Source organism: Notamacropus eugenii, chromosome 5, assembly GCF_028372415.1.
Source record: "Notamacropus eugenii isolate mMacEug1 chromosome 5, mMacEug1.pri_v2, whole genome shotgun sequence".
Taxonomy (NCBI): domain Eukaryota; kingdom Metazoa; phylum Chordata; class Mammalia; order Diprotodontia; family Macropodidae; genus Notamacropus; species Notamacropus eugenii.
The window spans coordinates 205,067,757-205,091,686 of NC_092876.1; the positions used below are offsets into that span (position 1 = coordinate 205,067,757).

General features: G+C 35.4%; 1 protein-coding gene across 6 annotated transcripts in view; it reads left to right on the top strand.

Annotated features, from left to right (window-relative positions):
- The window catches only part of NBEA (neurobeachin), a 783,989-nt gene that overhangs the window by 507,105 nt on the left and 252,954 nt on the right, over positions 1-23,930 (top strand). For all 6 annotated transcript variants that reach the window (XM_072611897.1, XM_072611896.1, XM_072611899.1 and 3 more), the window contains one exon: positions 3,684-3,808. In XM_072611897.1, the coding sequence (XP_072467998.1) occupies positions 3,684-3,808 (125 nt within the window). The remainder of the gene's footprint in view (positions 1-3,683; positions 3,809-23,930) is intronic.

Sequence of the window (23,930 nt, forward strand, 5' to 3'; positions counted from 1 at the left end):
TGTCCCGTCCCATCTTTGAAAAACAAAAACCAGTCACTTGACTCTATTGTACCCTCAGTCTATCATGATATATCTCTTCTGTTTCAGAACTCAATTCCTAGGAAAAACTGTCTACATTCATTGTTTCCATTTTCTTCCCCTCATTCACTTCCCATTATTTTGCAAATGAAACTGCTTTCTCCCAAGTTACCTGTGATTTTTTTAATTGCCCTATCAAATGACCTTTTCTTAAAACTTACCTTTCATGACTTCTCTGTAGACTTTTTTATACTGTTGATGACACACTCCTCCTGAATATTTTCTGTGCTCTGGGTTTTCATAGTACTGCTTTATCTTGCTTCTCTACCTGCTTCTGACTGCTTTCTCTGTCTCCTTTGTTAATTGATTATCCATATCATGACCACTAAGTGTGGGTGTACCCCAGAGTCCATTTCTATTCTCTATACCCCCTCACTTGGTAACTTCCACTCCATTGATTTAATTATCATCTCCATACAAATGACTTCATATCTATATATCTAAACTTATTCTCTGTTCTAATCTCTACTTGGGAATCTACTATTGTCTGGTGAATTTTTTTAAATTAAGTTTTATTTTTTTCAATTATCACACATTTATTTTTTTTTCCTTATTTTTTTCTCCTTCCTCTTCTCTCCACCATGCCCCAAAGGGGGAAAAGAAGAGAAGAAAAAACAAATATATTTTGTTAGGAAAAGCAGGTTTGCATATTGGGCATGTCTAAAAATGTCTCATTCTGTATCATTGATCCTCCAGGATTATAGTTGATCACTGCATTGATCAGAGTTCTTATGTCTTTCATTATTTGTTCTTTTCACAGTGTTTTTATAGTGTAATTTCTTCTCCTGGTTCTCAACTGTATCATTTCATGCAAGTCTTCCCAGGTTTCTCTGAAACTACTTCTTTCATCATTTCTTACAGCACTAAGTATTTCATTATATTCATATGCCATAATTTGTTCAGCCATTTCCTAGTTATTGGGCACCTCTTTAGTTTCCTACTCTATGTCACATAGGTATCACAATTTTAACATCCCCTATATAACTTATCTTCTCTCCTTTTCCATCTTGAAATATGTCCTAGATGGATAATTTAAAATATTCAATAGGTGCTTGATGTTGGAATGTGTAGAGGTCACAGTTAAACTCATAGGAGCTGATGAGATTACCAGGAAAGATTGAAAAGAGAAGATAATTCAGGATAGAACCTTGAAGGGACACCTAGAGTTAGGGGGCAAAATGTGGATAGTGAACCAACAAATAAGAAGAAGCTATTAGATAGACAGAAACTGAACCAGGAAAGAAAAGTTTCACAAAACCTATAGAGGAAAGAATATCAAGTGTAACAGATAGATCAGGCCGTCACTGTTGGGGGTGTAAGCTCAGTTCTCATGTGGACAGTCTCGGGCAGGTAAAAGTGAGGACTTCTAACCTCAGAGTTCTCATGAGGCCCCCCAGGGAACAGCTGGGAATTGAGGAGTGAGACCCTTGAGATTGGCCGGAGTCTGAGCACACCTGTTGTTGACTAACAAGAGGCTGAGAGCATGCCCGGTATTCATGTGCAAACTATGCGGCGGGAGAGCTTAAGTAGGGTCAGGAAAGCCTGAAGGTGCTCTTAAGCACTGAGGGGCCCTTAGAGGACAGAAGGCCCCTCTTCCCCCTCTTCCCTCTCCCCTCTTCCACTTCCACTTCCATTCTCTTACTGTAAGATCTTTGCCTCCTTGGGAGATTCCTCTCTCCTCAGGAAGAATTCCCCCTGCACATGTAACCAAGACCCTGAATAAAGCCTAACCCTTGTTCGACTCTGTTCACATCACAATATAGGGTAATACTTTTGACCATAACAAAATCAAATTGTTTTTTTTAAGCCCAACTGTTTATATATTAAAAACATATATTCATATGCACATCTCTTGATTATAACATTGCTATAACATTGTCCACTGTAGTGTAGATTATTATATCTAAATATGTCTATTTAAGACCCCCTTTTAGGAGATTTAACTTCCTCATTATCATGCAGTTTCACTAAAAATGTTTATAAATTCCATTGATAACATGATGTTTATTATTATTACTATCCAGTATTTAATGTGGACAGGAATGTCCCTGTTTATTGTATTCAGGAGAATTGATCCTACTTAACCAATAATGACAGAATTACTATTTAATCATTTGTCAAAGGAAACATAAAACACATAGTAAAAGAAGAAAATATTTTAAATCTTAAATTGATATGTAACAAGTAAATTAGAATGACTTTGTAAATTCCCTTGAAAGCTCTAAAATAGTTGATTCCATTATGATTTAAAGAAACAGTAACAAACTTAATATACTGCTTGTATGTCAAATCCTTATAATTATGTGGTCCTTTTGTTATTTTTGCAATCTTTTATTATTTTAAAATTGGTCTTCAAATGGCATAAAGTAAGTTTTCACAAACTAAAATCATGACATTTCTGAGATATTCGTTTATTTTTGTTTAAACTTAAATATCCCTTATTATTGTTCACATAAAACAAAGAACTGTCTTTTCCCCTAGACTTATCAAAATCATATGCTTTCTGCATAAATGTTATAAACTGAACCCCCAAAGCCCAAAACCATTCAGAATAAAATCTACCATGTGTATCTTAGGACAGTACTTGGGACGTAGAAGACTGAGTGTTTATTGACTGACTGACTAAAAGTTTGGTATGCTTTTTTGAAACCAATATTAACAAAGCACAGAAATAAAGTGAGAATATAAATGTATATTTATTCAATAAATGAGACAGAAACACATATTTCTAAGTCTTGGCTTTCAGGAAAGTGGTTCTTTTTATTGATTTGAAGATCAAAATGATAATAAAGTAAAATAAAAAATAAAATAAAAATGACTCAGGTGTTCAATTGGATGTAGAGTGGTTGTAGTTTTTGGAGTATTTCATAGCCCTTTAATGTTAGCTTTGAACGTTAAAAGGCACTGTAACTTGATGATGGTCATGGTTGTTAATGGTTTGTATTAGCTGGAAGCTATAAAATCATCCAAAGACTCCGTTAGTGTTAGAATAATAATTTACCAAGACAATTACCGCATGCTGGAATTTTTTGCAGTGCTAATTCAGTATTATTAATAATGAATAAAATTGCACTTTTTCAGGTTGCTAGGGGCAGTGGGGAATTATTTCAATGAATATTTCAGCACATTATTTTAATCATAGCTCCACAAAATTCAAGTGGGCAATATTTTATACTTCTAAGTTTAGTCTATTCAGGGACCATAGTCATTAAGTTGCAAACTATTTGCACTGAGGTCTAGCCTGTGATTTACAAGCCTTGTTAAAATACTATAAAACAAAACAGATTGTGCCATTAATACTTATAATTTGATGTTGCATTTATTATTGACCTCCTACTGATTATGTTTTTAGAAATAAGTGCGTTTTGAAGAACATAGTGTTTAATGCTTTAATACCAAAATAGAATAAAATATGTATGTTAGTGTAAGTTTTTGGGGAAAAAATTGCACACAAATATTTGTATGACATATTTGTAAATTTCTCAAATTTGACTAATGAAAAAGAAATAGAAAAACCTAAATTTTGATAAAATGTTTTTTTCAGATTGGTCATTTCTTATAAATATCATGTTTAATATGTTAACATGTTTATTTTTACCTTCTAGCCAACTGCATGATTTCTGGCGCTTAGATTACTGGGAAGATGACCTGCGTAGACGGAGAAGATTTGTTCGTAATGCATTTGGCTCTACTCATGCTGAAGCCTTGCTCAAAGCTACCACAGAGTATGGTTAGTACTTATACCTGTTATATAAAGATGTTTCAGTTTGTTTATGTGCCTAACTATGGTTGAGAATCCATTTTTTTGGCATTAGCACATTTTCTCAAACCACTCAGAAATGACAAAGATTTTTTCCGCATCTTTACTTTTTCTCATTTTGAGGTCTAACATTGAAACCTCTGCTTCTAGTAACTCAGAAATTCTCTCAGAGTCTACAGCATTTTTCTTTGATGGGTCAAAAGTATTGATATAGTTGATTATCATCAAGTTTCATCAGAGCTTCTTTTACAGCTTGGGAAACTAAAGCCAGAGGAAAACTAGTTTCTTGTACATTGCAGGTAGCCTATGTCACTGTTACAAGCACGTTACCATTGCAGAATATGTACTGATTGTTGTTCAGTCAAAAATCTTGAATAGGCTTGTATTGTTTATATGACCATCAGACCCATTTTTAGATTTATTCACCTCTATATTATTCTTCAGGAGAAAGAAATACATTTCCATCTTTCATTTCTATCTTTATGCTGTACACCTTCGATATACAATAAATAGAATGTTGTTGCCTTGTTCGTGCTTACACTTACTTGTTTGTGTTACGTCAGTTTTCATATATTTGGTAGATGTTAGAGATCTTGGAGAATAGGACTGTTTTGCTTTCTTTGTATTATTAGTACCTACCAAAGTATCTTACACATTGTAAACACTGAAAGGTTTGCTGAAACCAGAGTAGAATAAAGTTCTAAATGGAGCATCTAGTGGTAAATCAAATCACACGATGGATTTAATGCCATGACATTTATCTCCTTGATAGAATTGCATGGTAAAACAGTTACTTGTAATAAAAAATGCTCACTAAGATGTTCATTGTTATAAAATTAGCCCAGTACAATGTTCAGGTATATAACTTATTTAATAGGTTTCAAGACATCAGTAAATATCCTTATACAAATAATATCTGTATTTTCACTAGTTAAGTTAAAAACATTATAAGCCATTAGTGTTCACATTTTAGGATTTAAGTGGATTTCTATTTGCCTATTTCAAGAAAAGGTTTTCTGGGAAAGTGAATAGCATAACAGTATTCCAAGGGATATGTTTAACCAACTTAAGGGACCAACTTTTAAAGTCTTTAATTTTCTGAATTACCCAAAAGGCACTGTTACAGTGATTCCTAATTAGAAGTACCTTTTATCTCCTCATTAAAGTAGGCCCTTGTATCAGTAAGCACTCCAACATATACAGGGGGGCCTGCTGCTATCACAGGTTCTTAGATCTGCATTCATAAAAGGAAAGCAGTTTTCAAGGAGTTAACAATCACTTTAATCAAGCACGTGTATCATTCCTTTAACCAAGTACATGTATCATTCAGTTAGTTCGGGGAGTTAGTACCCTGAATTTCAAAGAAAATACAAAGAAATCAAAAGATCAACAGACATGGCTTCCTCTGCCTGAATTCAACAGACAACTGGACCTCAACTGTCTGACCATCATTACCAGAGAGGGAAGCAGGACATCTGGGTATTCAAAGCCTGGGGGTGGGGGGGGTGGGGGAGGCTCCTTAGCAAATTCCCAGAGTCCTCATCTGGCACTCAAGCCTTCCCACCAAAACTAAGCCCCAGAGGAAAACCACAACTCAGAGTATTTATACCTTTTTTAAAGTCAGAGGGCATCCCAGTTCTTTGACCCAGTGCCTCAATAGAAAAAACAAAAGGTACTTGGGACCCTCCTACAAAACAACTCACCTACTCCTGCTTCCCACAATGGGCAGGCCCATCAAGGGGTAGGAAAGATCTTTAATCCCATTAAAATAATTAACAATACAAATATATACACTGTTTTTTAGTTAAAGAAACTCTTGTTACTGTACTTTATTCCTTGTAAATACTCTTGATTGATAAAAGGCAAGATTTAATCTGAGGCACTTGCTTATACTAAAACAAAAACAGCAAAAGATTCTATTTTGATTGCCTTCACAGCCCTACAGTTCATCTTCTTGGGACCACTTCTTAAGTAGTAGATGTGTATGCCTAGAAGTACGTCCAATTGCCACATCACTACCAAAGCAATTTACCTAAATTTTAGGTGTGACATGTTATTCCTCAACTTAATAAACTCCAGTAACTCCCTGTTGACTTTTGAATCAAATATAAGCTCCTCTTTCATTTAAAGCCCAGTAAAACTTGGCCTTTTCTATCTTTATTGCCAATTTACCCCCCTTTCTACACTACACATTATTCTTGCTATTCCTCATCTCCTGTTTCCAAACCTGTGTGCTGCCCTACCCCCATGCCTAGGGTACTCCTACCACCACCTCTTGGAATCCCTTGTGTCCTTCACAGGTCTACTCAAGCATCATCTTCTCCATCTAGCCTTTCCTCACCCCCTTCCTGATGTCAGTATCCTTCCACAAACATTCTCTTGGATTGGTTGGTATATACTTTATGTATGTGCAAAAGACTTGGGTCTTATTGTCTCTCTAAATAATGAAAGCTCTTTGAGGGGGTAAAGCTGCTTTATTTTTGTCTTTGTAGCACAAAGCAGTGTGTGCCTGACACAATCACTTGATGCATTTTTGTTAACTTAAATTCCATAATTCAAACTTTTAATTAATTTACATTAAATTTGACCCCCAATAAAATCAGAATAGGAAGGATTTTGTGTTATGGATTGTTCAATAAAATTAAATAAATGTTAAGCACGTACTGTGTATAAGGTACTCTACCAGGTTTTAAGAATATAGAGTGAAATAGACACAGAGCTTGTCCTCAAAAACTGTATAATCCAACAGGGAGGCTAAAACATACACACGTAGTTGTTATATCACAATGTAATAATTACTTACAGTTTTGAGAATTTTAAGGTAATGGGTCACTTTTATACAGTTTCAAAGGTCATTTGGTCTAACACCTGCCTGAACCAAAATTCCCTGTACAACTTCCCCACCTGACTCTCTCGCCTAAAAAAATATGCATAACATACTTTAAGCCAAGATTCCCTGTACGCATTCCCTAACAAGTAATCATTTCCTATAATTAATAATAATATTCATAATGATAATTGATATTTACACAATACTTTGAGGTTTGCAAAGTAACATATTTAACATATAATTTGATATAACAAATCTAAGAGGTATTTGCTGCCATTATCTCCAATTTACAGTTGGTAAGCTGAAGCTCATGAGAGTTGAGTAACTAAATAAGTCAGGGTCCCAGAACCAGTAAATGTCTAAGACAAGTTTTGAAATTAGGTCTTCTTGATTCAAAGTTCTGCCTTCTTTCCACTAAGCCAAACTGCCTTTTTGAAGGCTTCCTTTCCCAGATAGCTCTTCACTTCCTAAGACACCCCATTCTACTTTTTTCATGGCCAAGATTTTTAGGAGTCTTCTTTATATCAAGCAGAAATCTGCTGCCCCACAAATAACAACAGAGGGAACCAGAGATGTCTTTGTGTATTAGATAAGCCCTGGGATTTGGCAGGGAAGCTCTGGAATAGTTTTAAGCCAGTGAGGATAAACTACCATATTGTAAGTATGTGGGGGTTAAGTGAGAAAGGCAGGAAGGCAAAAAGGGTGCTAGGGTGCCTTTTGGTCCTGTAATCCTACCATTGTAGATCATCATTATCTGCATCAGTAAATTGCCTTTATTAATCACCCACTAGGCATGATTAGCTCATAGCAAAGGCTTTTAATATTCTGGCTTAGAAAAAACAGTACCCCACAAAAGCCAGTACACACTGTCCCCCAAATGCACCACACGTCTACAGAAAAAAAAGAGAGCACAGAGATGGAGTAGCAATGAGGCATATGTGTATGGCTACCGAACGGCAAAGACAGTTCATTCTTCCAGTATTACAAAGCCCCTCTGTTCTTTGTGTCCTCTCTCTTCTCCTGAAGTCCTCATGGTATTTGCCTCTGGGTACAGTGTCTCTGAAGAGCAGTTCACTTAGACTCCTAGGGTCTGCCTCTCTTCACAGATCAACACCCCTCTTCCAGGACTAGTTCTCCCTTGTACTCTCTTTTCTGCTGCCAACAGTACCACTCCTTGAAGTGGTAAGAATGAAGACTTTTCAGATCTAATGAGCTCAGCTTTTTAAGGGGCCCTCAGGAGTGTGGCTAATCTTAATCTAACCAAATGGCCAGGCTCCCCTTCCAATTCTATCAAGGAAAAGATCTTTCTATTTCCTTAAGGGTTGATGTGTATCAACCCAGAATATCTGTGTACCTTATTAGCATATCAGTACCTCCATCACTTACTTTTTACTTTAGATGACTGACTACATTAGAGCTAGTGGGAGAGGGAGAAATCAGTTGTTGAGACCCATAAGGAAGTAGTGATGTGAGGAAAGAGAATAACTACAAAATCTGAGGAAATTTTCAGGAATAAATAAAATCTATCTTGCTACCTCTGGGCCTAAGGTTTTTACAGCTGTTAGAATTTATATTCAACCCAGCAAATATTTGTTAAATATCTACTATATACAAGGCCACATGGCATTGCGTAGTAAGTAGATAGAAAGCAGGCATCATAGTCAAAAAGACCTGGGTTCAAGGCCCACCTCTGTCACTTACTGGCTGGGTGACACATTGTCTAAGACTCTTAAGTTTCAGAGAAGATACATATCTTCATTGGTAGAGAAAGTTCATTACCAAGATCTCCCTGGACTGATCAATTTTCAGATCTAGTTTTAAAAAAATACAACAGTATACTAAGACACTATGCAGAGTTCTGGGAGTAGTCACCAAAAGTGCCATAATAAGTGCTTTTGAGAAATTTACAATCTACAAAAGAAGTTTTAGACGTGAAAGCAGAATTGTGTCTGAACTGATCTACTGACACAAATTTTTTGGTCAGAATCATCATCATGGCAGCAACAACAACAAAAATTATAGATATATTATTTTTTTTTAAATAAAGGAACCCTCCTTTACTGTTGAATATACTTCACTTGGTGGTTCTGTTTTTCTTGATTTTGAGTAAGTTGTGTGAAGCCTCAGAGAGCTGTCTGGAATTGTTTTACACATAGTCTGTTTACATAGCCATAAATCTACTTTGTAAAGAAGCCCCAAAGGGACTTGATACACTTGTCAGTCATTTCCAGCCATTAGTATCCATCAGGTAGCAAGAGAGGGACCCTAGATTAGAGTAAAACAGATAAAACTGCTTTGTCTATCTTATTGTGACTGAATCCTCCATTAAAATGGTTTAAGCCATTTCCCCCTCTTCCATTTTAAAGCATTGTACCCTAAGTTATATTTAAAGCTTGTTAGGAAAGAATAAGAGTTTCTGGCTGTGAACTAAATTACAGTAACATTAGTAACCCTTCTCTTTTTACAACATTAAAAGATAATAAGTTTCCTGTTAAAAGATAAAATAGTAAGATGTGGATTTGTAAGTAAAATTTTAAACTTATAAAATAGATTTTTATCTTGTATTTGCTTTTCAGATATTTATTATAGATTACAATATTTAAAACTTTTAGTTGACTTCTTTGTGTAAGAAAATATCTTTAGCACTGATAGGGTTTTTAAATTCCTCTCTGCAATACTAATTAGGTGAATAATTTATGAGGTTGTCATGTGAGAAAGATTTGGGGTGGTTTGACATACTTTCTGCCTCTGGTCTTAGAACGTGATTACTAAAAAGCTAGATAGAGACCTGTAATTCTTTCCGTGATGTTTGATTTTCCTTTTTTTAACCTGATATTGTTTGGATATTTTCTAGTGAAATGCTATAAAGCTATCAATTTATTTGATTACCAAGAATCTCAAAGAACATATAACAAAAATAATGAGAAAAAAATAAGTTTTAATTTCCATATAGCAAATTAACTAATGAGAAAATTCTTTTGAAAGGGTTTTTGGCAGTCATTTCATAGTGAAATTGAATCTAGCTTAGGAAGTCTCAGTGAAGATGTTTCTTTAGTTATCAATGAGATCATGAAAAATTTCCCTTAAATTTTGGTAAACTATGTTGACTGTCAGGTGTCGTTTAAGCTTTTATTTCTTCCCATAATATTACAGTGAAATAATGTTATTAAGGCCCCCAAAATAGCAAACTCCTCCCTGTCTGTGATCAAAGTCATCAAGTTAAATAGGTTTGATCAGGCATTGCAGGAGAGGGCTGGTAACTTGTGCATGAGGAAGAAACACGGAGCAATGATGACAAAGTTAATCAGTCATTTCTTTGGCAATAAATAATGAGATATGCTGAGGCCTGCAGATGAGAGCATTTCTAGGTTCCTCAGAGATGAGTCTGTTTAATATCTCATTTATCTGAGCTTGTGAAGCCATCAAAATATGACCTTGATGAGTAAAAAGCTGCTGATACCACATGTGAAATTAATCTATATTGATGGTATGTATGTATATATAAACATATATTCATATATGTTTGGCTACTCTAATAAGGTAGTACTTTCGGTCAGCAAGAAATAAGAATTACCTGGAACAAAACATTTAATTTGGTTATACACCTGTTTGAGAAAGTAATATCAAAAATATAGCTTCTCATGGGTATAAAGAAAAAAGGAGTTCATAAGATTATTCTGACAACTGTCATTCATGTTTGCTAATTAAAAATAATTTTTAATTTTTCAAGAGCTATAAAATAATTTTCCCAAGCTTTTTTTAAATTTAAGATTTTATTCCCTCCCAGTTACATGAAGAACAATTTTAACATGCATTTTTAAAAATTTTGAGTTTGAAACTCTCTCCTTCACATCCCCCCTCATTGAAAAGGTGCTGAGCTTTTTTTGTATAATGCAGAGTTTATTATAGTGGTCTTTTCTACTACGTTAAATTGTTCTTAGCTGCTTTATTTGCATTTGAGTTGAAGCGTTAGATGTGATTATAGTTTTAAAATTTCCAATAAAATTATATTATATAAATTAGGAAAAAATACTCAGTGAAACATCCTTTTGACTCCATTTTTTAATCCATGTTATATTATAGATGCATGGCCCTTTTCATCATCCTACAGTGTTTGTAATCTCTTAAAATAAATAGGATGGCTTATGTAAATGCTAAGTAGCAAAATAAGGTATCAGTTTATACCTAGTACAAATATTCCAACAAAATAAATATCAACATCAAAACCATGGCTGTAGGCATCTAAAAAAGTGAATATTTTCAAATTATATAAATCAGTTCATTTGATTGTATCTGATAGCATTGTCTTAATATAGGAAGTGGTGTAATCCTTACCATTATCCTTGTGACAGAAATCTGTTTAAAATGGTTGTTACCGTATTCTGTCTTAAATTTTGCACTCAGTTTCATAGATTTATTCCTCCTACCTCCTCCCATCTCTACATCCCCCCCAAAAAAGGACTAAACCTTTAATTTATAGACACTGCTCTAGAATGGTGGCATTGTCTTAATGTTCTTAAATACTAGAGATTGTTTCCTACTGAAACTCCAAACCCTAGATTAACCTATTCATTTTTTATTTAATGAAAACATCTTTAGTAATACATTACTTAATGAGATTAAACAAAAGAATATTTAAAATTCTTACTTTGAAATAGCTTTTAAAAGAAATATATGCTTAATATGCAAGCCAATGCTTTTGCCTTCCTCTGCTTACCGTACCTATAATCAAGCTATTTTAAATCTGATATTCTCTAGCTTCATTGGAATATTCTTTTCTAATACATTCCACTTAACCTAGAGTTGAAGAAAAAAGATTCATTAAAGTTTTTCTCAACTTTTCAGGCCACTCACCTTCAAACCTTCTTTCACCAGCTAGCTATTAGTCTAGCAACACGTTTATTAAAAACTTATTCTGCTTCCTAAGCACTGTGCTAGATCATGAAGAGGCAAAGACAAAAACAAAAAATCTGTTCTCCAGGAGTTTACATTCTACTGAGGGAAAATATTCATACATTTAGGAGGCATAGCATATAGAGTTCTAGATTTAGAATCAGGAATACCTGAGCTGAATTCTGTCTCAGATATTTACTAGCTAAGCAAGCCACTTAAATGCAGTTTAAGCCTCAGTATCCTTATCTGTAAAATGGGATTAATTATAGTACCTATTACACAAGGTCAACCTGTGGATCAAATAAGGTAGTATATGTAAAATGCTTTGCAAACCTTAAAGAATTTTATAAATATTAGCTGTTATTGTTACTAAGTAAATATATAATATATTTAAAGTCAATTCAAAATAGTCTGGAAAGGTAGGCACTAAGAGTTGGGGTTAGTCATAAATGACAAAGTAATTTATGTGGTAGAAAATACTTCAACTGATCTCAAAAGGAAGAGAGATTCCCAGAAACAAAGGTAAGGAGAGAGAGCATTCAAGGTAGCGCAAACAGCTTTGGTAAGGACATGAAGATGGAAAGTAAACTATCATATATGAGGAACAAGATTGTATAGAATGGAGAGTATATGAAGATGAACAATATATAATAAATCTGAATAAATTTGGATTCTAGGATTATAGATTTAGAGCTAGAAGTGACCCTAGAGGCTTAGTTCTCTAATTTTACTGAACCACAAATTAAGTTCTCTAATATTACATATTAGGAAACTGAAGCAAACCAAGGTTAAAAGCCCCAGTTTAGACAGCTAGTAAGTGTCTGTACCAGATCTGAACTCAGATCTCCACAGTTCCATATTCAACCCTGGATCCATGCAGCACGAGACTTTAAATGGCAAACGCAGACGTTTGTACTTGATCCTAGAGGGAAAAGGGAGCCACCAGAGCTCATAGTTCATGGAATGGTCAGACGTATGACTTAGGAATATTCTTTGGGCAGCTCTGGAATGAGTAGCTTCTTTACTTTCCCCAACCACAACAGGGGAAAAAAATGATGCTGGATCAAAATATAGTATCTTCTTTTTCTTGCTCTAAGATCTCCTATATCTTTTTTGTTTTTGTTTTTTTTTTACTGTATAGATGAAGAGAAAGGGATAAAATTGCAACTTACACAACTCATTTCTTAAGCATCTAGGAAATCCCATAGCCATTTTATCCCTAGTAGAGTTACTTTTCCACTTTATTTAAATAATAAAAGAAAAAGAACTCATTGGGTCATTTTATTTCAACTAAGCAAGCAGTAGTTATCTGAACATACTGCTTTCATTCATCCTGTGCATATATAATGTGCAATATACTATAATTGAAGTCTACAAAATTATGAAAAGAATAGATACATGAACATCATGAAGCTGTTCGCTAATCTCATGTACTAAAACTAGAGAGTGCCACTGAAACTTGACACAAATTAAGCACAAATAAAAGGACATTCTACTAACACAAAACAGAACAATTTCTCCATTGAGGTAGGATAGGCTGGATATAAGGTCTAAGGATTCAAGTAAATTTATTAATTGTATAGAGAGCCATTATTTAGAGAAATGAGTATTTGGGAAATCTACCCCCTAAACTTTTGAAATTTAAATATGGTAGGAACACAGTTAAGTGTTCAAAGGGCCACTTCCTGGTTATAGTTTTAAGGCATCCGAAAAGGCAGTTATATATAGGACAATCTAATAAATATCTGATGTTTGGCAACTACATCCCATGTTAGACTCAGAGCAGCTCCAAATCAGACCTAGTCTGCCCCAAAATGAGGTATTTATAAAGACTGGGAACAACTCGGACTTGACTGATCCAAACATGGTCCAAATATGAGACTCTCTCTAGACAAGTGGCCTCCACTGGCCAAGAACTAAATAACATTTAAGAATAGAATAGCAGGGTTAAAGTTAACCAACTTCATTGTTTTCAATGTCAGTTTCACCTTTCCAATTTCTTTCTTCTCTATGACATGATACCATCTCATTTACAATTTATCCCTTCCTTCCTGTTTCTCCTTTTTTCTTTCCTAATTTCCCCTTTTGCTTATTTTGCATTTTATTTTCCATTTTCCTTTCCTCTTTATTTCCCTAATAGTAATGTATCCTTCCATGTTTGTTTAATCTCATAGCTCTCAAAACCCTCTCTGCCAACCGTTCTAATATATCACAGTCCTCAGTTGATTCCTACTGTAAATGACTGTGCTCCTCTCATTCACTGCTCTCACAGAGGCACTTACATCAGCCCTCTAGCTAAAGAGTAAGGTAAAGAAACTGTAAACTTGTTTTTATGCCCAACTGTATATGTGTCTGTTCTTCTTTGTGTCCTGTTTTTAGTCCTATCTCTTGTCTCCAGCTGGAGGGCTGATGCCAGTAAGTATTTATTAGCATGAGTGTTCTGTGTGCCTCCCTGCTGACTATCCCTCCTTTCTCCATCTGGAAAGGCATCATTCAGCACTATGAAACTCTCTTGGCTACAATACTTCCTCAGTCAGAGCACAAATGCTGCATTTGGAGTTAAAGAACCTGGGTTTGTACCTTGACCTTGGCTACTTAACAAGTTGTGTGACATTAGATAGAGAAGTCAGTCACCTTACTCTCTGGGCTACAGTTTCCTTTCCAATATAATGTGGGAATTGGAATAGGTAACTTTGAAGTTCCTTTTAAACCCTAAATATGTGACCCTATGATATTAAATCGTCATCTGCTGAATTAGATCGTCATTTTCTTTCATGTGCGAACCTTCTAAATTTTAACAGAAAAAAAATTATCCCTGTGATAATGAAGAAGACTGATAGAAATCATCCATCCCAGTTAATACCTTTCAGAAATAACTTTCAACTAGATGAAGGTGGTGAAATAACTCTCCATCTACTATGTTCGTTCGCCTTAGATCCTGACAACCAACAAAGATTGCCAGGTCATGCTAAGAACTGATAAACCTTGATTTGCAATAGCTAGGGGCATCAGCTTATGTATAAATTGCTATTTTAAAAATGGATTCAGTATAATTTGTGTTTAATTACTCCTTTGAGTTCAACGTTTTATTTTTATTTTTTCTATCATAGAACTTTAGAATTCAGTTAGTCCAACCCATGCTAGTCCAACCCATTCATTTCATAGATGTGGGATTGGATCCCAGAGCCTTCTAGATTTTCTTCCACAAGTAAGATGATATGATATATCCTTGTTTTAAATATTTTCTTTAAAACTGAGTAGCCAATCAAAATCCTACCAAAATAACATCCAGTCCTAAATGCAAAAAGATTTCATATTTGCTATCATATATATTCTTAAAAGCATGGTTGATCAAATTTCTTTGAAATAGCATAGAATGCATTTTTCTATATTCACTCTATTAAGAAGATTATTGCATTAACATTTCATACTTATGTAGTGCTACATTTAAATTCAACCATATTTTCTTTCACCTTTTTTAATTGCATTTTTCTATTGAAAACATTTGCTATTTATGAACATCCTTTTTGGTGGTCTGTCTTAAGAAATCTTGCTTACATATGAATATTTTGAATTAGAAATAAATGAAATTCCTTTTTTGCTGTCAGAACCAAATTGTAAAAATGCATTGCATTTGTCTTTGAAAATCAGTATACTCTATTAGCAGACCTGTCAATATAAAAAGTGCATTCCATTTCCACCTCTTGCTCTAATAACCTTTTCTATGTTACTCTCAGGCAGTTCACATAATCAGAGTATATTGTCAGCTTACTGGAGTTGGGGAAGCATGAAATGAAAATCGCGTTAATATTGATCCAGTTCTTTTACTCGCAAGCGTCCTTGATGTCCTTTCCATTGAGCAATAACTATTGGGGTTAGGTATTTTCTTCTGTTATTACTCAACCTTTAAAATTATTGCAAGCATAACTGATCTGTATATTGTGTTTACCACTTGGAATCACTGCTATTTACATGGAATTTTAATGAATGTCCTAAATACTGACATGCACCTTTACTTAGACCCTGGAAATTTTACCTTATTTCTTTCTTGCTACGTTGTAGTACACCTGCTGGAACATTTTACTTATTCTCCAGTCATGTAGAAAAACACTTTAGAAAAACTGAGACTGTTATATTTGCAATCTCCCCTTATTGTTTAATTTTGCATATAACTTGATTGTGAGTGTTTTTTAATGATACACTTTTGTGAAGCAAATGCATCACAAATTTGAAGTTGGCTTTTTAAAAATAATTAATGATAATGTAGATAGTAACTATCTTGGATTATTTTATCTAAATCTGTGTCACTAAAATAGCAAAGTGAGGATTTTAGGCTGCTATCCAGTGATTTTAAACTAAAAAAACAATGTTGTTGATGAATAAGGAAGTTAGGTTCTGATTCTCTCAGACTAGCTGCCTGGATTTATTGAATTACTGAGACTTTCAACTCTGCTGCAACTGAGCATTTCCTCTATTTAAAAAAAAAAAATCTGTGCACTTATTGAAATTTGTTGATGTTCAAAATGCTCTACACTGAAAATTAATTATATTGAATGTGTATTAGAAGTTAGGATCCAGATTCAAGGGATAAGGTATAAAAGAGAAAAAAGATAACTGAAATTTCTAGCATTTTTTTTTCTGATGTGGTTTGACTTTTTGCTGTATTTAAAAGTCAGATTTTATGGTTACAAAGAAAAATGTATGTGTGTCTATATGTTTATATCTAAATATAAATATACATGCATGTATCTTTGGGTGAACCTAGCTGAGTATGTGTATATGTGTATACATACATGCATGTGTTTATATGTGTGTGTTTATATTGACATGTGGGCAACTAGGTGGTGCAGTGGTACCGTGCCAGGCCTGGAGTCGGAAGGCTCATTTTCCTGAGTTCAGATCTGGCTTCAGATACTTATTAGCTGTGTGACCCAAGGCAAATCACTTAACCCTGTTTGCCTCATCTCTAAAATGAGTTGGAAAAGGAAATAGCAAATCATTCCAGTATCTTTACCAAGAAAACCTAAAAATTGGGTCATGAAGAGTCAGACACTACTGAAACAACTAAACTCTGACTCTGAATATATTTAGATATGTAATATATGTATAAAATCTTAATCAATCCTTATAGCAATCCTGTAAGGTAAAAACCATTATTTCCATTTCAGAGATGAAGTAACTGGGGTATGACAATAGTAAGTTTATTGTCCAAAATTTAACATCTAGGAAATTGTGGAATCAAAACTTGAAACCAGGTTTTCTGATTCCAAGTCCAATACTTTTCCCACTGCATTGTAACATAAACGTAAGAGAGTTGCTTGATTTTTTTTTTTTTAATTACTGGTCAGTGAAGAAATGTCATGGTGAAGCCCATGTTGTATAGGTTGAACCTCTAGACTTATCTCACAGACACGCTGTGGCTTAACAGCAAAATCTTTTTTTCAGACAGCAGGTTTTTTGGACATAATCGAAAGCATTCTATTAACTTTGAACTAATAAGAATTATAAATTTACTGACTAATAATAAACCACTTAGGTGTGCTACAAATTTAAAACTTTTGATTCATGGAAATTTTGAATAGGACCGTGTTGTCATACATGATGTAATCATTTTAAAATACATTATTCCAAAATTCCATGCTTTTAGTTGCCATTAAATATCATGTCCCAGGGTATTCAAGCTAAATATATTTTATTTAAATCAAGGTATTTAGATTTTAAATTAATTTTAGTATTTTGGTGATGCTGACATCGTTTTGTTGAAATACTTTTTTATAATTCTCACACAGTTATAAAATGCAGTTTTCGAAAAAGAATTCCTGTCTCAGAAAGAGGAACATTGTCTCATTAAATTCATTTCCGCATATTTGAAAATATTAGCGTTTTCTGACAGTATATTTGAGTAATACTGGTATGAGGTTAATTTTCCATTTTTCTAATTCCTTTTCAAAATGAAAGGAATTAAATAAATTACCTTATCTAGTTCTAGTATTTATAAATCTTGTGGGAAAAAGTAGTCTTTTTTACCTGTTTCCTGATGTTAGAGATATTAAGTAGGCAGAAGTAAAGTAATATAACCAAAATTAGTACTCTTCAGATTTATTTGATATTTGAATAACTTATTACAAGTAATCAAGGCAATGCTCATTTTCTAAGCCATGTGTCAAGGAAAACCAATTTTTGCACATACACTATTTTATCTTTTTCCTTCATAGCTGATTTTTTAAAGTGTGAGTTCCTTGAGAGCAGGAACTGTCTTTTGCTTTTCTTTGTGTCCTCAGCACTTATTAGCATAGTTCCTGGATTATGGTAGGCACTTAATAATTAATTGCAAATTGATTAAAATATCCCATAGTACTTATACTAACAATGTAGTTCTAATTAAATTCTTTTCAAATATATAAGGAATTTTAAAAATATGTTTATTGATAATTACAATGCCATACATTCATATAGAGATTTACAATTTTTTCCATTTCACACACGTGATCTCAATTAGCCTTCACAACATTTCTATAAATTGTGCAGAGCAGGTAACATAGCTTGATTTTATAGGTAGAAAAACTGAAGCTAAGTGAGAGTCAGGAACTTTCCTAGTCCTAGTACAGCAAGTTGGACAGTTATGGCAAGAGCCCTGGTCTTCTCACTCCTAGAAGTTCTTGAAGTTGACTTCAAAAACTTAAATATAGATTTACTAATTAATCTCAAAGTTAATCATTCAAAACGAACAAGACTCAAATGAACAGCTCAAATGAAACTAATTAAAATGAGTCCAAATTATTTAATACATAGTATTGCTATGTTCAGTAGTTGGTTGTTATATTATTCATTCACTGAAATTTATTTCATTTGTCCCAACAGCAGTAGGGTAAAATATTACGTCTCATAGTAATTTTTTAAATTTCATTTTTATTTTCAGTTCTAAATTCTTTCATTCCTGCTACCCCTCCCCCAACCATTGAGAAGTCAAGAAATTAATACTCATACATATAAAGTCATGCAAAACATATTTCTGCATTACCCATTATCTGGGGAAAGGGAAGAAAGAGCAAAAAAAACAAATGAAGGAAAAATGCTTCATTCTGCAGTCTGAATCTTTCATTTCTCTATCTGGAGGTAGATAGCATTTTTTTCATCCCAAGTCCTTTGTATATCCAAATAAATTTAAAATTTTTCAAGTAGTTATAAAGGACACTAAGATTTCCTATTAATAAACACTTAAAGATATTTGTAATTTAAAACAACAGAATCACAGAATTTTAAAACTAGAAGGAAAGGTTTCAGATAGTCAGGCAATCAACAAGCATTTATTAAACCCCCACTGTGTGCCAGGCATTGTGCTAATTGCTAGGGATACAAAGCAAGGCAAAAGACAATCTCTACTCTCAAGGAACTTACAGTCTAATGGAAAAAAAAGACAACATGAAAACAACTATGTACAATAAGATAATTTGGAGATTGGTTGGTTGTTGTCCTTTGTTCTCAAAGAAGACCAAAATGACATCACTATGTTAAAGTTACATTGTGTCCAACTGTGGCTGATCAGATCAATACAAGCTTAGAATGTTCTACCATGGGTCAGGTACAAATAGTCCATGTAAATCTTTGACCTGTATTTTCTCAGTTTACAGATCTCACATTTCTTTTGACCTATTCCAATTCTGCTTTGCTCATAGAGCTCAGCACCTTCTTTGATGAGGGTATGCCATGCTGAGTGGTCCTGTGCCAGTATCTCCCACATGTGACACAATCAATTCCAATTTTCTTAAGAGAGACCTTGAGAGTGTCCTTATGTTACTTTTTCTGACCACCATATGAGCACTTGCCTTCTGTGAGTTTTCCATAAAATAGTCTCTTTGGCAAGCATACATTTGGCATTTGAACAACATGGCCAACCCATCGGAGTTGCATTCTCTGAAGCAGTTTGAATGCTTGGCAATTTGGTTCAAGAAAGGACCTCAGTGTCTTGTGTCTTATCCTGCCATGTGATCTTTAGGATCTTCTCCCTAAGATAATTCAAATGGAAGCAATTCAGTTTCCTGGCATGGAACTAGTATACTGTCCAGCTTTCACAGGTATACAACAATGAGGTCATTAATTACAACAGCTCAGTAGACCTGCAGTTTGGTAGTCAAGCTATTATCTCTTCCCTCCCACACTTTCTTTCAGAGCCTCCTAAACAGTGTTTAGGGTGTAACCTCATTATCAATTTCCTTGGAAAATACACTACCAAGATAAGTGAACTTATCTCCATTTAGTGTGACAAATGGTTCCACATATAGATGGTGTGGTACTGGCTGATGGAGCACCTGTGTTTTCTTGGTATTAATTGTTCAGCCAAAATTAGCACAAGCAATAGAGGATCGATGCATACTTTATTGCATCTCAGCTTCAGAGGCTGCAATTGAGTGCACAATCATCTGCAAACAAAAAGTCACGCACTAACACTCCCTCCACTTTAATCTTGGCTTGTAGCCTTTTCAGGTTGAAATTACCTGGAGTGTGGTAGCTGACCTTGATGCAGCTTTTGTACTCATTGAGGACATTTGAAACATGAATGAAACCATCATGCTAATAAAAAGCTTGGGAGCAGGCTTGGAAAGCATGAGAGCATCATCCTTTATTCAGATCCCAGGCAAACATGTCATCATGAAATTGACCTACAATACTGATTGATTTTTCCAGCAACCAAATTTTGACATAATTTTCTATAAGCTCGCACAACTGACTGTATCAAAGGCCTTGGTCAGATCTACAAATGTTACATACAGACCTCTTTTCTGCTTCGGCCATTTCTCCTGGAGTTGTCAGGCAACAAACATCTTATTGACTATTCCTCATCCTTTTCTGAAGCCACTCTGTCTCTCACGTAGATGACCATCTTCCAGGTGAAGGATCAGCCTATTAAGGAGGACTCTGGCAAGAATCTTGCCAGCAGTGACTAAGAGAGAGACAACCTTCCACCCTCACCCCTGTGGATTGTCACAAGACAATCTTATTTCCTTTATTTTTATAGAGATGGACAACAGAGGCATCCTTGAAATCCTGGGGGATAACCTTTTGTCATGTAACCTGGAAAATTTCAGTCAGCTTTTGTGTGAGCAGTGAACCCCTACATTGTAAATCTCAGCTGGAATAGAATCAGCACTAGTTTCTTTACTACATGACAGGAAATCTAATGGGATTCAGAACTTCTTCTTCAGTTGGAAGTTCAGCTAGAGAGGGACTGGCTTCAACCCAAGGTAAATGGTAAATGACTTCAGATTTGATTGATGGTGGTCTGTTGAGAACACTATGGAACTGTAAAGCCTTTCTCTCTAAGATCCTGTCCTTTTCACTAATCAATATGACTATCAGTATTGAGTAGTTGAGATTCACCATAGATCTTTGGCCCATAAATAGCCTTCAGGGCATCCTAAAAGCACTTGGGATTGTTGCTATCAGCGTAAAACTGAATTTTGCCTGCCTTCTTACTGAATCAAGAATGCTGAATCTTTCTTAGCTTCACTTTTACTTTACTTAAGTTGAAATTAAATGCTGCCTTCTTAGAGGTAGATGAATTATCCTGCTAGTAAACCTTGTGGAGTTCTGTTTTTCATTCAGCAACTTCTGAATTTCCCTGTCATTTTCATCAAACCAATCTTGGTGTTGCAAATGAATAGATGCAGTACTGTACACCAAATCTCTGAAAGCTGCCCACTCCTTTTCTGCTCCACTGTGGCTGTGTGTTGGCTCAACTTTCCCTCCAAGTTAGCAACAAACTTCCCACTCAGATATGCATTCTAATCTGCTGACGTCAAGTCTTCTTTGCCTTGGGGCTGCCACTTTCATTGAATGTGAATATTTGACTTAGAGAGGATGTCTGTGATCAGTCTGTCCCTCTGCCCCACACACTGCCTTTGTCACTCTCACATCTTGTCTGTCTCTTCTCCTTACAAGCATATAGTCTATTAGATGCTAATGTTTGCTGTGAGAGTGTAACCACAAAGTTTTATTGCATTTAGGTAAACAAAAGATAGTGTTGATGATGAGAAGGTCATGCAACGCACAAGTCTTCAGCAGTAAATGGCCATTGCTATTGCTGTTTCCAGATCCATTCCTCCCTAGGACTCCCTGCCAAGTCTGGTAGTCTGAGCCTACTATTCCATTAAAGTCACCCAGAATTATAAGCTTGTCCTCTTTTGGCACATTGATGATAAGGGTCTCCAGGCCTTGATAAAATTTGTCTTTAATTTCATCAGGGTTTGTCATAGTGGGAACATAGGTACTGATGACGGTGGCATGGCATTTTCCTGCAAGTGGCTATCACACTGTTATGAGCCTGTCATTCACTCCTTTTGGTAGGCATACCAGCTTGTTGACAAGATTGCAAAACCTACACCAACTTCATGGTCCTCCCCATCACTGTGGCCACTCCAGAAAAATGTGTATCCAGCTCCAACTTCAGTAATCTGACCTTCATTTGCCAGTCTTGTTTCACTCAGGGCTGCTGTTTGGATGTGATACCTGCTGAGTTCTCTCACAAGAGCTATTTGTCTTTCAGGTCTACTGGATTTTGAGTTGTCTCTAAGTGTGCACATATTCCATGTATTGATAGTGAGTAGAATCATTTTTGCAGAAGTTTTTGTATATTTTTTTGTGTTTTAAACACAGGGTGGGATCCCTACCTGCCGTGGTAATCAGGCCAGGGTTGGGTAAGCAGACAATTTCTAAGACACCTTTTCTAGTCCCCTTCCTCACACCAGGAAGTAAGCAGTATGATCCTTAAAAGGCTGCTCAGACACCCAGGGGGCTTCTAAATCCCACTGCTGCTTCCAATGAGAAATTATCCTATGGCCTGGGCCACCTGTGTACAGAATTGTGACTACAACTCCCAGTGTATCTGCACCTGCTGCTTCATCACTTGTCTGTCACCACAGGATTTTGAGATAGGTAAAAATGGTAAAATGGTATAGGTGATGTCTTTTCATTCATGAGCAAATTGGATTTAAGTGACACAAAGTTGCTTGAAGCAGAGGCCTCACCCTTTTCCATAGTCATCACAGCCCAGTGGTTGGACAGAGTCAAGATGACTGGTGATAGCTTAAGATATGACTTTGATATCTTCAATATCTAACCAAACTCCAAGTACTCCACAGTGCCTGCTTCAGCTGCCTTCATGGCCTTTGGAACAAATCGTTCCCTTTCACCCATTCCACCTGGGGAGGTCTTCACATGCTTGGGGTAGACACCCCCCTAAATCACCAACCAGTTTGAGACCCTTTGATTATCCTCAGCCTAGTTTCTCCTGTCTGCTGAAATAGTTTACCAGTGTGTAGCAGCTGTGCATGCTATAGCTTCTTGGAGCCACAAGTAAGAGGTGGAATAATTTCACCAAAGGTGGAAAGCAGCCCTGAGAACAGCTCATCAGCACTTACAACAAAGATACCAGTCTTCCCTAAACACACCCTACACCCCAATTTGTAGATAATCAAAAAAAGGAAGGAACTAGCATTAAGAGGGATCAGAAAACTCTTCTTTGAGAAGGTACATTTTTCGCTGAGATTTGCAAAAAGCTAAGAGGCAGAGTTGAGGAAAAAGACAGTTCCAGACATGAGTTCCAGTCAATGAATATGCCTTGAGTTGGGGGATGCTGTGTCCAGAGATGTGTCCAGTACTATGAAGAACAAGCCCCGTATCACAGAACCACAGAATATGTGGGAGGATGTGAGGTGAATATATAATTTTAGAAGAGTGCAGAAGTAGGAAAGCACCAGATTATGGAGGGATTTAAAAGCCAAACAAAAGAACAATTGTATTTGATCCTGGAAGCAATACAGAATCATTGGAGTTAATTGAATAGGAAATTGACATGGTACATAAAAGATATATTTTATAAAATCCAATTTGATATCCGAGGGGAAGATAGACTGGAGTGGGGAGAGACTTGAGGCAGGAAAACTAATCAGTAAGCTCTTGCAGTAGTTCAAGTATGAGGTAATAAGATCCTACACCAAAGTGGGGGCAGTGTCAGAGGAAGAGAAGATGCTATATAGAAGAGATATTGCAAAGGTAGAAACAACAGGACTTGACAATTGTTTGGATATAAGGAGTGGGAAAAAATGAGAAGTCCAGGATGACACCTAGATTGCAAGTCTGGGAGAATTGTGGTGCCATTGACAATAATAGTACCTGGCATATATCGATTAAAAACAGGAGAGTTAAGAAGAGAGGGGAATTTGGGGGGGGGGGGTTAGGAATATAATGAGTTCAATTTTGGACATGCTGAATTTAAGATGTCTATGATATATTCATTTCAAAGTGCCTAGTATGCAGTTGGAGATACAATACTGAAGTCAGGAGAGATATTAGGGATAGGCAGATAAATCT